A 14,725-nucleotide genomic window follows, 5' to 3' on the forward strand; every position below is an offset into this window, starting at 1 on the left:
GTTTTTTTGCGCATCGGGCCGCAGTGTCCTCTAAACCAAAGCTCAGTCAGTAGAAGCGTTGTTAACACCATCTGAAACTACCGTGAGAATTGGCAGGATCAGACCTTTGTGCTTTGGGATTCTCCCTCAAGTTTTCCTCCATGAGAATCGCCCGTTTTGTTTTTTACCGCTGTCCCATGCCAATAATAGGTCCTGCCGCCTTTCTCAGCGCCAATCTGAACTGATGATTCGGATTTGCAAAAACAAGCCCCGGTCCCACTGTAAATCAGAATACAGCCCGTTTGACTCAATGTATACAAACAATCAACATGTATTTCCCACTGCATAACATGTCATCTGTTTTATTATCACTCCCAGTGTGAAAAACTTGATGTTGGGTTTGTGTGGGTAAAGACAGGATCAAAGGCAAGATCTAAAATTTTTGCTATTGGTATTGTGGGAATTGTGCATATAAAATACAATAATTCGTCCAGGCCTTGTGGAATTGGGAATATACCACAAATCAAGATAAGATGGTTGACCAATGCTGTTTGTTCATCTCAAACATGATGAATGCTCTAGGTAAGCTGATACAAGTTTCCCCAATAATCAACATTTCATTTACATTTTCACAACTGTATGTGGTTTGTCTGGATATATTTCATTCATTGCACTCCAAGGAAGAGTGTTTTGTCAGGACATAAGCTTCTATTTTATAATTCCCGACTAAAATGCCGAAACGTCAACTTGCCTCTCACATACTGTTTCTAACCTGAGAGAGCTGAGCGCAGACGTTTCGAGGAGAGCTGGACCTCGTGCTGTCCCCGGCAAGCGCCTCGTCCAGGGGCTTGACCGTCACCCGGTCCAGCGGAGTGTGAGGCCTGTGCGGCGAGAGGGGCTTGAAAGACGAAGGGACGGACGGGGGGACCTCGCACGGCGACGGGGGCACGGAGATGGAGCGAGGCATCTCCACGGTCACCCTGAAGGACGAGGCGTCCATGAAGTTGGGGCCGGTGTAGATGGGAGCGGTGGGGCTGCCGTGGCGGAACTGCTGGCGCTGCTGCCACTCGTAGAGCTGCCACACCATGCCCTCCTTGGTGGCCGAGCGCTCGTCCGTGGACATGCAGAAGTGGCTGAGGCGGTCGTGGGCGTACTTGTAGTCGCTGGGCAGGTTGCAGGGCGCCGGAGGAGAGGTGCTGCTGGGCGGCAGGTGGGGGCTCTTTGGCAACGACTGGTACGGCGCGTCTAGGGTACTGGCTTTGGGTTTAAGTGGGGGTGTCCGTCGGGGGAGATTGTAGTCGGAGGACAGAGCACTAGCAAATGCAATGAGAGGGGAGAGAAAGACATATTTCCATTGGTTATTCGGGAAAAGAGCACCTCATAGGTTCCTTCTGCAAAGTGTAGAAACAGAAAAAATTGGAGGTAAATGCAAGTAATGGCCAGCAGAGGGAGCTGTTTGATCTTTTTTATAGCAATGAACAAGGGTGACCTTGGTGGTGTCCTGTGGTTGTATCAAAATTTTGCTTGTGTAAAAATGACTACACACAGAGCTCCACTGACCTCTTGGGCGGGTCCCCTTTCTGAACTTTGACCCAGTGCTCCACCTGAGCCAGCGCCGTCTTCCTCTGCACGTGCTTCTGCGTGTCTGTCCGCGGAACAAAGCTCCGCTTGTAAATGACGTTCCCGTTCTGTTCCGAGGGCAAGGACGCGTGGACTACAGTTTGTTGGCCGTTTTTGTGGGCGGCCGCGGGGACGGGGTCCGGAGAGTGTCCCTCCGACACTTCGCCAGCGGCCGACTGGGCGCTCCTCCTGTGGATCTCCAGCCCGTACCTGAACTCCTCTCCGGGAGCCAATCGGATTCCGTTGTCCTGGGGTTCATCCCTCTCCGGCCTGTGGAGGATTTCTGACGGGGTGGCACTGTGGCTTACTCTGATGTGGTTGCTCTGTGGGACGGCCTGCTGCACTGGCTTCTCAGACCTCTCCACCTCTCTACGCAAACACAAAGAAGGGAGGAAGTTGAAAATGGATGTCAGACGCTACCAGAATGCTTCCTCAACAACGGGGTACCCTGTCTGGTGTATCACCATGTGACAAGGGGTTGAAGTGTGAATTGGGTGGACCCTGACCCTGACCCTGATTTCGATTTTTAGCAACGCTATTCAAGTTTTTTGTTTTTTTAATGAAAGGTCAGACTTCTGAAAAAAATCTCTCGGAGGAATCCAGTCAGCACCCCTATTGAGAAAGGTTTCCTATTTCACCAAACGAATTAGCCGTTCAGACGATGGGAATTTCACGGGAGTCCCAAAAAGTTATAAATGACTTTAATCCCTCCCGGAAAAGGCCGATATAGAGTAATATGGCAACGTGCGCACGGGAACGCCTTCAATATCTTTCTTGGTATCCAACCACTTCCACCCACCAATTCAAACCCTGTGCATGTAACCAAAAAAAAGACAAATTGCCTCATACATCATAGCTACTGTCACAGAGTAAAGGTGCCGAAGTGCTTCCCGAAAGTTAATGCTGAAAAATAAAGATTATATTTACCGCTCGCCCACTACAATAACAATACTGGGCCAGCACTATTCCTGAACCAGGGGAGAAGGTAGCACTAAGTGAGCACTAAGAGTGACAAAGCACCACAGGCACTGATGAACCTGAAGTGACAACGAATGAAATGAATGTTTCCCACTCCAGTGAGTGAGAGAGAGAGAGATCGAGAGAAAGAGAGAGAGAAAGAGCGAGAGAGAGGAACATAACATGTCCTGATTCATTGCCACGGTTCTCTGAGGAGGGATGATGAGGAGACCATGGGGAGTTTTTCAATAACGTTAACACCCCCACTTTTTTTTTTTTTGGGGGGTTTTCAGAGAGGAGACATCTTCCATGTAGAGCTCTTGGCGCCAGAAGCCACCCAGACAGAGTCCCCGGTGACTGAGAATGACAGCGATTTTGCTGTAAACAAATAGCTTGCGGTGTCCGGCTTCCACCCTCGATGTGCTCAAGCAAAAAATGTTAATTTATTTGGATCAATAGTGGCGTTCCGGAGGCGTTCTTTGTCTGTGCTGAGAGGGGCTGCGCTGTGCGATTAACCAGGGCAAAGTCTCAGATACATTTGTTTATTTTTAAAAGACACATTTGAGGGAGGAATTTGGGGTGTGGTTCGATAAAGACTTGCTACATTCCAGGGAAATGGGGACCCTGCGGAAGAGACACGGGAATAATTCGGTTGATACCTTTGATTAAATAAATGAGTATCACGTTGTTTGTGTTTTTAGACGTAGTGAGACGCGAGTTCAATATGAGTTGCTGTGAGGAACACGAGCCCCTAGATGGCATTAGAGCGAAGAGATACCGAAGCACAGTCTCCAAATTCACACTTCAGCCGATCTAATCCATTAACTCCAGCGATCACCCTGTGTTCATCTGGCGATGGAAATAAAAAAGGAAATACAGCCTTCCCTCGCTGGAAGTTAATGTGCACACCCCTCAGCATCCCACAGCAGATGGACCAGAATGTCTCTCATCAGGGCCTGCTGTGGATCTGCTGGGAATTACTTTCAAAGTGGCTTTAATGTGGCTTTAACATTATTGGCTTAACTATTATTATTATTAGAATTACTAGAATTATTATTAATAGTATTATTATAATAAGCTGTATTTGTATAGCACCTTTCATATACAACATGCAACTCAAAGTCCTTTGCTTTATTAATAAAAGGCATTCAAATAGATCAATAATAATATAATGTAAATAATAATATTATAATACATGTTATATGATCTAAAAAAAGATTATATATATATAAATTATAAATAATAAATTGAAATAATATTTGTGTATTCTTATTAAAAAACAAATGCAAAATGCATCTAATAAAAATTGTTTTTATACTAATTTCAGATTTGGATCAATAGCGAGGACAATCTTTCTAAACTGATCGGACAGCGCTGCTGTTGGATGGGCAGGAGGGGAGGCTCCAGCGGGAGTCGGGTATCGACAGCGCTACAGTGGAACCTCATCCAATGGGAAGCGCCGGGGTCCCGCCGCGTGGGCGGGGACTCACCTCTTGACACCGTGGCTCTGCTGCATCAGCGCCGCCTGGTTCATGGCCTGGATCCAGCCGCTCATGTCCTCCTGCGTGTCGGCGCTGAAGAAGTACGTGCGCATGCCACAGTGCTCCGCCTGCGAGCCAATCACAGAGTTCTTATTGTAAATGTAGGAGCGCATTCCGGTGTGGCTTGCCTGTCAGAAAAGAGAAGAAGGAGCGGAGAAAAGGATGAGAATTACTCGCTGAGGACCAAGAGGGTGAGGAGTGATGCTGTCAGGCGGGTCGGTGAGTAAAGAACTATTTTAAAAAAAGATCCGAGTGAGAGGCTCACGAGGGAGGGCGTTCATTTGCCTCCTTGATTACAGTGATTGTAAGACGTCGTCTCATCGAAAACAAAAGGGGAGAGCAACTTAGAAATAAAAAGCTGCGACCTCAAAATCATAAAACTGCACAAGATATGTCTGTTCATGGCATGCAGAGGCATAATAGAGCTTTAGTTTTGTGATTTCTTTGCTTAAAAGAAAGAAAAAACATCTTTCTGCCACACACGGTCGGTATGAGAAGTACAGCAAAAATAATCAAAAAGGGAAAACCTCCAGCTCCATAAAATACAATTATAAACAGCAAGCCTTGGACACACACACACACACTCGCACGTACGCACGCACGCACACATGACCCGAGCTGAATGCTTATAAAATTCAAACAAAATTTCAATCAGTTTTTGTGTCTTAGTGTAATGTTGTCATGTGTCTGGTCGCAGTAGCGTCAGCTAATTGGGATCCTTAAGATAAACTAAATAAACTAAATAAACTTGACAAGTGTAGCAACAGGGAAACACAAGCGCACCCTGTGCTCAACACAAATGTTTTTACTTGAATTAATCACAGTGACACTACTCCACTACGACCTAAAATGCATCAATGAAATGCATTCCAACAAAACTGTTGATTGTGAAGGGAAAATCATCCTTTTTTCCTTTGCTTTCTCCGACATTAAAGCACACAGTAAAGCCGTGAGAAAAAAAATGAGAAAAAAATGGCTTTTCAAAGGGTTCATCTGGAGAGGCGGAAGATTAAACACGTTGAAGTTGTAAGGTTTCATTTAATTTCAAGACAATATGTAGATAATCGTAAGTCGACCAACACAAAACAGATATGCTCGAACGGGCGATGGGATTCAAAATAATGCAAAATGAATGTGTGGGGTTATGGCACCAAAGAAAACCAATGGGAAGAGAAGGGTGTCGGAACGAGAGGGCGGACCGCCGTGAGAAACGGCGACTCCGCCCTTCCCGTGATGATGAGCGAACGATGACGGACATGGGAGTTGAGGGGAAGGAGCAGAGGTACTGACACGACACCAACAGAAGATCTGATCAGGTCACTTGAAAAAAACGATCTTTCCTGTGTCAATCTAAAGTCGGACAACTGTGATTCTCAACCTCTTTCTCATGAAGGACCCTCAATGATACGCATCGGGCCATGGAACCCATTTTGATAAGATATGTGTCTCTGGGACTCCAATTCCCATATCTGTCTATGCTATATTTAAGGAGATAACAGTGAAGCTACGATCCACATAGTCATTATTGTACATTCTTTAATGGTGCCTTGGACCGCCTTGCATGTCCCAAAAGGCCCCTGGAGGGGGGGGGGGGGGTCCACGGACCCCACGTTGAGAACCACTGTTTCAGACTAATGAGGTTGAGGAATCGAGCAAAGAAAAAGTGCACGTTCACAGCCAAAACATCCGGTAAAAACAAATAGCGTTCCAACGCACGCCGCCGTCGTCCATCCATGATGGCCGCAACGCCGTCATGGACGTGGATCCGACATGAATGCACACTCGCACGATGTGGAGAACACACAGTGGGAGCTGAGCGCGGCTGAGACGGCGATGAGGCTGAGGTGAAATCAAATACCTATTCATGCAAGACAGAGAGCCCGTGCCTCGCCGGGCCGCGCCCTGCGGGGAACAGTGCTCCCTCCGCCCCGGGTCGCAACGGGAGGCGATGGACCAGCAGGAGAATGAGAAAAACAGTGGAATGAGCACAGAGGGGACAGCATAAAATAACAGGAAGTCACCCAAGATCGGCCCAGAGGCGTCAATTTGATGAACCAACGGAGAGTAAGAGAGGTCGTAGGCTTTGTAGATGCCGACAGCTGGCCGGGAAAATGACGAGGGCCTCATGGAGACGGGAACAAACCCCTACAACCCTCCCACAGGAAGTTCTGTTTGGCATACAGTACGTTGTTCTTAAATATTACACGGCTCAGTGGAATACTCGATTCTGATTGGTCAAGTTAGGGTTAGTTAGGATTATAGAGGCTTCACATCCCTCAAACTCCCACCGCCTGCCTGCAAATACCGATACTAGCGAGTGGCGCCATCTTGTGACGCTACATAGAAATTACAATGGTACAATGGTAAACTTGGGGATACATCCAATTTAACATTAATAACAGTAAATATGTTTGTCGTATGTAGGGCATAATCTTTGTACGGCGAATAATTCCCTTTATTCACACAAGTTGTAAAACTAGGCATACTAACTATGAATTCATTTTAAATCAAATTTCTGTCTCAAACGTAATCTTTTGTTTATGTAACATGTCTTTTGGTCTCCATCTCATCAAAACTAAATTGCAGTCGGTGCGATTCATCACGCGCCACCGATCACCAAAAAGCTCCCTCCACACCATGACTCCACAACACCAGACCTTTGCCGAAACGCAGCAATAATTGAACGTCTGGCGCAGCGCCCACGTAAAATCTAATGAAATATCCGGGGAGAGCCGGGGAGAGCGGCGCGGGGAGGGGAGCGTTTAAAATACAAGGTGAGTAATTATCCCAAACCGCACTGAGCCGGAGCTCCTCTCACCTAGACGCTCACGGAGGCTCCCCGGAGAGGAGGAAGGTGGAGAAGGTGAGACGCCGGGAAACAGGCGGGATGTATAATTAATAATCCCCACGGCGCAATTATCATACAAATTCCAGTCCTAGGTAATACGAGCTCGGAAAGACAGCATAAAACTCTGTCTTGCGCTCGCGCTCTCTCTCCCTGTCTCTGCACACACAAACACACACACACACACACACACACACACACACACACACACACACACACACACACACACACACACACACACACACACACACACACACACACAGTACAAACATATAAATGTGAATATACACAGGCAACCAGACCCAAGAGGAAGGAGAAGCCAGAGTACAAAGCAGCAGAAAGGATCGCCATAATGCCCTCCAGCTACGTGCTGAATCAAACATTTAAGCAGTGTTGTTCTTTACGAAGAGTGTTAACAGAATGTGACCACAGGAGAGAGATTTCCCCCACCCCCCAGGACGCTTCACACAACGAAAAAGTAAAGATTAAAAAGTTTGCCACCAGCCTTAAAACCACAAACTGCCGAAAGTAATTATTAGAATAACCTGCGGCCTCGTTGTTTGCTCAACACAGCGTTGAGCTGTTTGAATTTTGCAGCCAGACAAAGATAAAGACAAAGATAAAGATGTACACAATCATTGATTTCTTCATTTATGTCCAGAAAAAAAGTAAACTAAGCAGTTTTTCTTTAAATATGAATATTCTTTTGAATATGAATATTGTGATAGTATGGGTAAAGAAATATAAAAGCAGTGGTCTCAATTGCCGGACCCCGATCCAAACCTGGGTCACAGGGCCATTTTGAGTCAAATCAAAGGTACATCCATCAATTTCTTCAAAAATGTATTTACATATACAGGATATATGTGCTCTTAATTTCTGATGCTGTGCTTTTATTTTGAAAATGCATTTTATCCACTCCAGTCACATTTTGGCAATGTTGGTGATGTTTCTATGACTTCCTTTAGGGGACACTGTTTGTCACTAATTGTCCTTTAATTCCAATGTTACTTTTTGCCCCTGAGGACTGAGGACAAATGTGTCTCCACTAAACCAGTCGAGAACCACTGCTGTGGAAAAAAAACCTGTTGAAAATCACACTAAAACGATGTATGAATAGTTATTCTTCGCCAAATGAAACAATAATTAATGTAGATGTGAATTATTACTGTAAATAGAACAAAATGGGGAAATGAGCGTAAGCAAGTGACTGTAGATGTTCCCACCATGTTCCCACCATGTGAATGGGAGAAGAGCCGGGGGAGACAGTGCACAGGATAGAAAATTATTCCCAGCAGGGACTTCCATTTACATCCATAATTAATAGCTGTCAGCACGAAACAAATTCACTTCCACCAGCCCTATGTATGGATTTCCCTCTATACCACCCGCACAGATCCTGAAATAGGGGCCGTTTTGAGTTACCTTGAAGGCGTATTTACGGCTTATGTGGTCGTCAGCCTCCACGGGGGCAATGACATAACTGGGAAGGGGGATGCTGCCCAGCACCGTCTCCTCGCGGCTGTCTGTGGAGTGCATGCACACGCACACATGCACGCACGCACGCACGCACGCACACACACACACACACACACACACACAAATACACAAATTCAGGCTCTTTATCCAGACAAACAAGATTAGTTGTGACTGTGTAGCCTTCTTTTTGAATCATGAGTAACATTTGTATTTTTTTTATTATTTAATTTATATTGTTTAAAAATATCTTAATATTTTATTTTTTAATATTTACTATTTTGTTTTATTTTCATTTCACTTGTTTCATTGAATTACATTTTTTTGTTATATATTATAATATTTCATCATGACTGAAAAATGCTTAAAAAAATGAATAAAAATAGAGCCTTTTTGGATTGATAGATGCTTAATGTGACCTGACACTGTCCAATTAATGCTGGAGAGTAAATGGGTACTTTGTCCTTTTAAACCATACTGTACACACACACACACACGCACGCACACACACACAAAAATACAAGGACATACAGCAGCTGTTACTATACATAAATTTATGGACAGTAACGTAATTGGTGAGACATACGTAATTCAAGGTCGGTTCAAGGAGGAACGTGGAAGGCATGGGGCAGCATGGCTCAGTGTTTATTAAGAGAGAGATTAATAAGGGGGAGGCGATGCCAGACTACATGCCATAATAAGGGAGAGAAAAAGAGAATGAGTGTGTGTGTGTGAGACAGAGAGAGGGAGAGAGAGTGGGGGCCTCAACCAAACACTCTTTAATCTCATTACAAGACCGACCCCGTAATCATTTTTGTGTATTTCGCATTTTATTTTGCCCTCCATAGAGGCTTGGCACACTGCGCTCTTTCCTCTCTCCCTTAAACTCACCTTTGTAATAAAACAAGCAGTAGTCTGACAAAACAAACCACTTCCGCTTCCACAGTCGCATTCCAGAGCTGTCCTGGAGGTGAAAAGGGGAGAAACACAGCAGTGCGCTCAGTCAGAATCTTTCTTCTCTGGAGCGTGTTTTCGAATCATAATTAAAAAGCGAATGAATAGCGCTCTTTAACAGTGAGTCATAAGGGAAACCAGCCGTCATCCAGACCAATGCAAAAAATGTTATTAAAAAGGGATTTCCAATTAAATTCTCTGTGTGAATTTCCTGCTAAAAAGCGGTGATGTGCATCATTTCTCTGTTGCCCAGTGTTCCAGTGTTTGTTATTCTGTGGAAGATTTACATCCAGACCTTAGATTTTAATGAATAAAATGATTCCAGGGATGCAATAATTTAACACAGATTTAGGGATTTTTTACATTCGATGTATTGGATTACTTCACTGGATACCAGAAATTATTTCTATGGTTGAAAATGCAGAAATTAATTCAGTCAGTGAAATCAGTGCAATGCATCAAATGTAAAATGTACATGAGAGTGATCACACCGCAGAACTGTGGCCTAAAATCAAGCATCCTCCCAGCATAATTAGTTGCAACTTCATGCAACGTCGCTACCGCTGGTAATTAGCCACCATGATCTCTGTTTGTGAGATCACATGATGTGTAAAATGGGTCAAAGTTTTCAGTCTAACCCTGCGGGGTGAGACAGACCCATATACACAAAAAAATGAGTTGGGTCAACTAAAAAATATATATATATATTTTTATATTTTTTATATTGTTATCTCAATTTGAAATTGAGAAATTAAGGTGTGAGTTTTAGTTAATAAAACCAAAAAATATATATATTTTTTAAAGTTGATCCAATGACTCCAATCTAATGACTTTTTTTAAGTGTAGACTTCCACAAAAACCATTGGACACAGAGAGCTTAAGTCATAATTATTTATATTTATAAAATAATAATAATCTAAAATATGTAAAACATATTAAAATATTATTTAATATAACATAAATTATTTTTATTATAATTATTTTTATTATTATTATATATATAAAACAATAATAATAATAATAATAATAATAATAATAACAATAAAGGAATTATTAGTATAGAAAAATAATGACTTATGAATAATACTAAATTATTTACTTTATTATATATGTATTTAAACACGTGTTCATTTCTTACAAAGCTTATTAACTCATATACCGTATATACATGCATCCTGCTCATGGAAAGCAGGAATAAAAACATGAAACACAGGACAGCAGCGTTGAGTCTGTTTTTTAACTGAGCATTGCTTCAACTGAATATAGATTGCATATCCATGAACAGATCCCCAAAAGACCGGTCCATCTTTTTCTGCTCAATTTAATATACAGTACATTAGGGAGAAAATCCAAGCCCATTAGTCATCTTTGGACAGCATGAGTAGATAGATCATTTTCATATCAGCCAACGCCAAATGGAGGCGGTATTCTGTCCAGAAACCATACTGGAAAAAGTCCGAGATGCCTGTGAAAACATAGCCAAAACTATAATATAATAATTTGGGAATTTCTCCAGGAACCATGGCAAATACATATTTTACAATTCAAATTGTTGATACAGAGGTTTACTGATCTATTTTAAATTGTTAGACTTACTTACTTTCTATCTTATAATAATCAATCATGATCATGTTTTAATATAAACCAATTAAGTAAGAAAATAATCCGGAAGGTCTCCCTCTGTCCAATGGATCGGATAAGAACCATGCAGGGTTGGGTCCAATAATGAGAAATGATTGGTTTCATCGCCGTGTTCACCAAACCGTAAAGATCTATAAGGTAACCTCAAACAGTGCTGCGGCAATTTAATACGCTCCCGGAAACCCAAAGTTTGTCGCCTTTTCCGGAAAAGGCCAACCTGTGCACGCGCACCCGCGCGCGCGTGTGTGTGTGTGTGCGTGTGTTTGTATGTGTGTGTGCGTCTGTGTGTGTGTGTGTGTGTGTGTGTGTGTGTGTGTGTGTGTCTGCCTGCGTGTGTGTGCGTGTGTGTGGTGTGGTGTTTGACATTCCACAGTGCAGCACATTTGAAGCGGTGTTTGCTTTGGATCAATGGAGGTTTGCCACTCACCTGCTTGTAGAGCCAGCCCCGCACCACCACTGGGATGTTGAGGTTCCTCTTGATGGCGTGGTCCCGCTTACCGAAACTGTGCACCTTCCCCGTGGCTCTCGGGTTCTGGGGCATGGAAAAATAAACACTGAATACCATTAACATTTAAAATGTTACACCAAGATACATTTAGAAGCGATGAGCCTACATTACATTGGGATTTCAAGCTTCCTCAACACCGCCCCCTACAGGAGCGTTGCTGCAGAAGTTGGATTGGATTCTATTAATTTTGATGAATGTTAAATCATCTCCTCACTTTGCTCATCACTTGTCTCGTGTGAAACAGCTTTTGCTGGAAAACTGTTTGCAAAGTGTTTCTGTATAAATATAAAAAATAGGATTTATGTCTTTGTAGAGCAACTGGCTATTGGTAGCATTAATAATCCTTTTAAATATTTAAAAATCGACGTACAGCTGAGGCGTCCAAATGCAGATAAATGACCTGCCTTGAGTGCAAATAAAAAATCAATGTTTGCTATGTTTATGGTCTATAATTTGCTATATGATGCTAATATGCTAATAATAATGATTCTGGATTGCCTGCTTGTCATGCATGGGGGGAGGTATTTATTCACTGGACATTCTCTAAATTTAATTATGATTGAGACCCCTAATGGGGAAATGCATTTGTACGTTTATTATTTTTTTAATGTGTGAATATTATTGCTAAGAGTGGACAAGTTCTCATCCTAGAAAAAGGAAAAGTGAGACTTGTATAAGTGACCGTGAAGGTTGACTGTAGTGGTCGATATGGGTTTTTCAATGGCCGATGCCGATGGCGATATTTAGAGAGCGGAGTGGCCGAGGGCCGATATATAAGCCATCATGTTGTTGTCGATTTTGCATCTGATAAAATACAACAACATAATAATATAACAAATGAGACACAAAATTGCTGAACTAAAATGAACATTTATTTAACACTAATTATTGTCTGCATTGTCTCTGCGGTGACTTATTTTGAATAAAAAAATTATCAACTAAATAAATGTCCACAGGTAATCAAAAAACTAAACTTTGTAAAAGGACATCACGAATGAAAAATAAATAATTATAAACGATAAATAAATAAATAAATAAACAAACAGTGTCATATATAAGTCTGGTCAGGAGTCTCCCCATTACAGAAGTGCAGGATTTATTATTTATAAGTACATTTTTTACACAAAAACCTCCCGTTGTTACTAAATTGAGTTCCATAGCAACGGAAAGCAACGGGGAGACGGTGTGAGGCAGGACAGGACAGTGGGGACACACAGGCAGACATGTGCAGTGGGGGGCTGAGGGTGCCCGAGCACCTGCCCCTTGATGTCCACGCTGCCCTTTTATGTGCCGCGTTTTGTTTTGTTTTTTAAAGCGTGAATGGGCAGCGAGGTATCGGGTTTCCGCAATCGGGGCGCCCGTGACATGCGCTCGACTGTGCGTCCCCCTGCTGCTCTATTCCCTTATTGAACCAAAAACCAAAAAGGACCGCATTTTGAAATTTTTTGTTTCATACAAGTTAGGAAACAAACAAAAATAAATAGATCTAAAATAAAAAGACTGGAGAATCGCCGCAGGAACACGCGCACAGCACAGTGCTGTCTGGAGGAGAAAAATAAACTCCACTCGATTTCTCAGAGTTAGGTTTACTTTTAGCCTCAACTGCAAAGTATTTTCAAACAGCACTCCTGCTGTGTTCTGTCAAAACAAGTCACAGAGCCTCTGTACTTGCCATTTTTAATCAGCTAACACCATAAAAAATGAATGAGACAGTGGAGACAGCAAGTGAGTGAGTGGAGGCGGGGCCATGTGGGCACCGCAGCGGGGTGTGACTCACTGTCGGAGAGAAGAGAGAGCGAAGAAGCGCAGCTGCTACCTACATCGATAGTGCGGAAAATTCGAATTGAAACCATTCAAATATTCAGAATCGATATGTATAGGAAGATCAATATTTTGGACAATACTAGTCTGCAGACATTTTCTGTTTATCGGCCTCGTGAGTGCAGGCATCGGCCGATGCAGATTATCTCAAAATGCGCAAATATCGGCTCAACTAACCGATCAATGGGTCCACCACTAGTTCACTGGGTGGCAAACAGAAGCTCAATACCTGAAATAAAAGTGTTATATGACCATTATGTCTTCACTAAAACCAAATGAAATGAGATCCAAATCCAGATGAGAACAGATCCACTCCACCCCACTATGGTGGAGCTGAAGTAATTAGGTTCACAAGGGCTCGAATGCCGGGGTTTTTGCTGAATAGAATTGCTACTTTCCCAAATTCGAATGTTCTGAAACTACAGTAATAGACCTGTGCTCAGCACGTGTGTTCAGCCCCTGAGGAGTTTTTGTAATTTGGGTTTTCTGATGCCAAAAAAAAAAAAGGAAAAAAAAAAGTGCTAAACCATCGCAGCCTCTGCTCATTAATCACAGTGAGAGCGTGTTCTGCGGTCCATTAATCCGGTCCCTTCTAAAAAAGGAATTTACGTGTTCTATCTCAGATTACTGTACTATAGCTGGATGTTATTCCTTATATTGCCGGCCCGGTGAAAGCGCATTAATCCAACTAAATAATATTATATAGGAAAAATATGATTTCATTCTTTTTTTGAGTGGGTTTTCAATTCAAGTGCCTCAATATTGATTGTAAGATTCTGCAGGAAAACTACTCCCAGGCAGCAGTGGAGCAGCAGAGACACGGGGACTCACCCTGAACCCCGCGGAGGAGTCGGCCAGGGGTGGAGTGACCGCCGCCGGGGACTTGCTCACCATAACGGGGGTCCTCTGACCGGACGGTGGCTTGGACATGCGGGATTCTAACCTGCAATGGGAGGAGGATAAACCGATATTTGGTAAATGACACAAGCTCATGAGTTCCCTCGGCAAATATACTGATGTAAAATCGATCCGTCATGACCATTGAGACAGAATGTTGACTACCGGCATTTTTTTACCGCTTCACATTTGAACGATGACTTCAAGGAGTGTGCGTGTACGAATATGTGTTATATCACTTCAGAAAATACATTTTTTTCATAAAATTCATAACACATTTGACACTGTTCGGATGGCCCAGATGTGTTTTCTGCCTCCAAGCCTTGACTCTGTTTCAAGATAAACCTCTGCGGTGCACGTGGCTCTCACAGCAGTAAGCAGCAGGGGAGTGCCGTGTGAGGCCGTACACGAAAGGATGCAGGATGACCTTTGTCCCTAAAAACTGTTGTCAATATACACATAGTAAAAGCAAAGTTACGATACAGT

At 43.1% G+C, this 14,725-nt stretch overlaps 1 protein-coding gene across 1 annotated transcript in view; it reads right to left on the minus strand.

The window, feature by feature from the left end:
• The window catches only part of plekha7b (pleckstrin homology domain containing, family A member 7b), a gene marked incomplete at its 5' end in the record, with an annotated part of 77,992 nt that overhangs the window by 19,640 nt on the left and 43,627 nt on the right, over nt 1-14,725 (minus strand). The window contains 7 exons of the mRNA XM_079998339.1: nt 752-1,292; nt 1,540-1,968; nt 4,047-4,225; nt 8,368-8,468; nt 9,310-9,382; nt 11,441-11,545; nt 14,174-14,285. Coding sequence (XP_079854465.1) covers nt 752-1,292; nt 1,540-1,968; nt 4,047-4,225; nt 8,368-8,468; nt 9,310-9,382; nt 11,441-11,545; nt 14,174-14,285 — 1,540 coding nt within the window. The remainder of the gene's footprint in view (nt 1-751; nt 1,293-1,539; nt 1,969-4,046; nt 4,226-8,367; nt 8,469-9,309; nt 9,383-11,440; nt 11,546-14,173; nt 14,286-14,725) is intronic.

Source organism: Zeus faber (genome assembly GCF_960531495.2).
Source record: "Zeus faber genome assembly, chromosome: 3".
Lineage (NCBI taxonomy): Eukaryota > Metazoa > Chordata > Actinopteri > Zeiformes > Zeidae > Zeus > Zeus faber.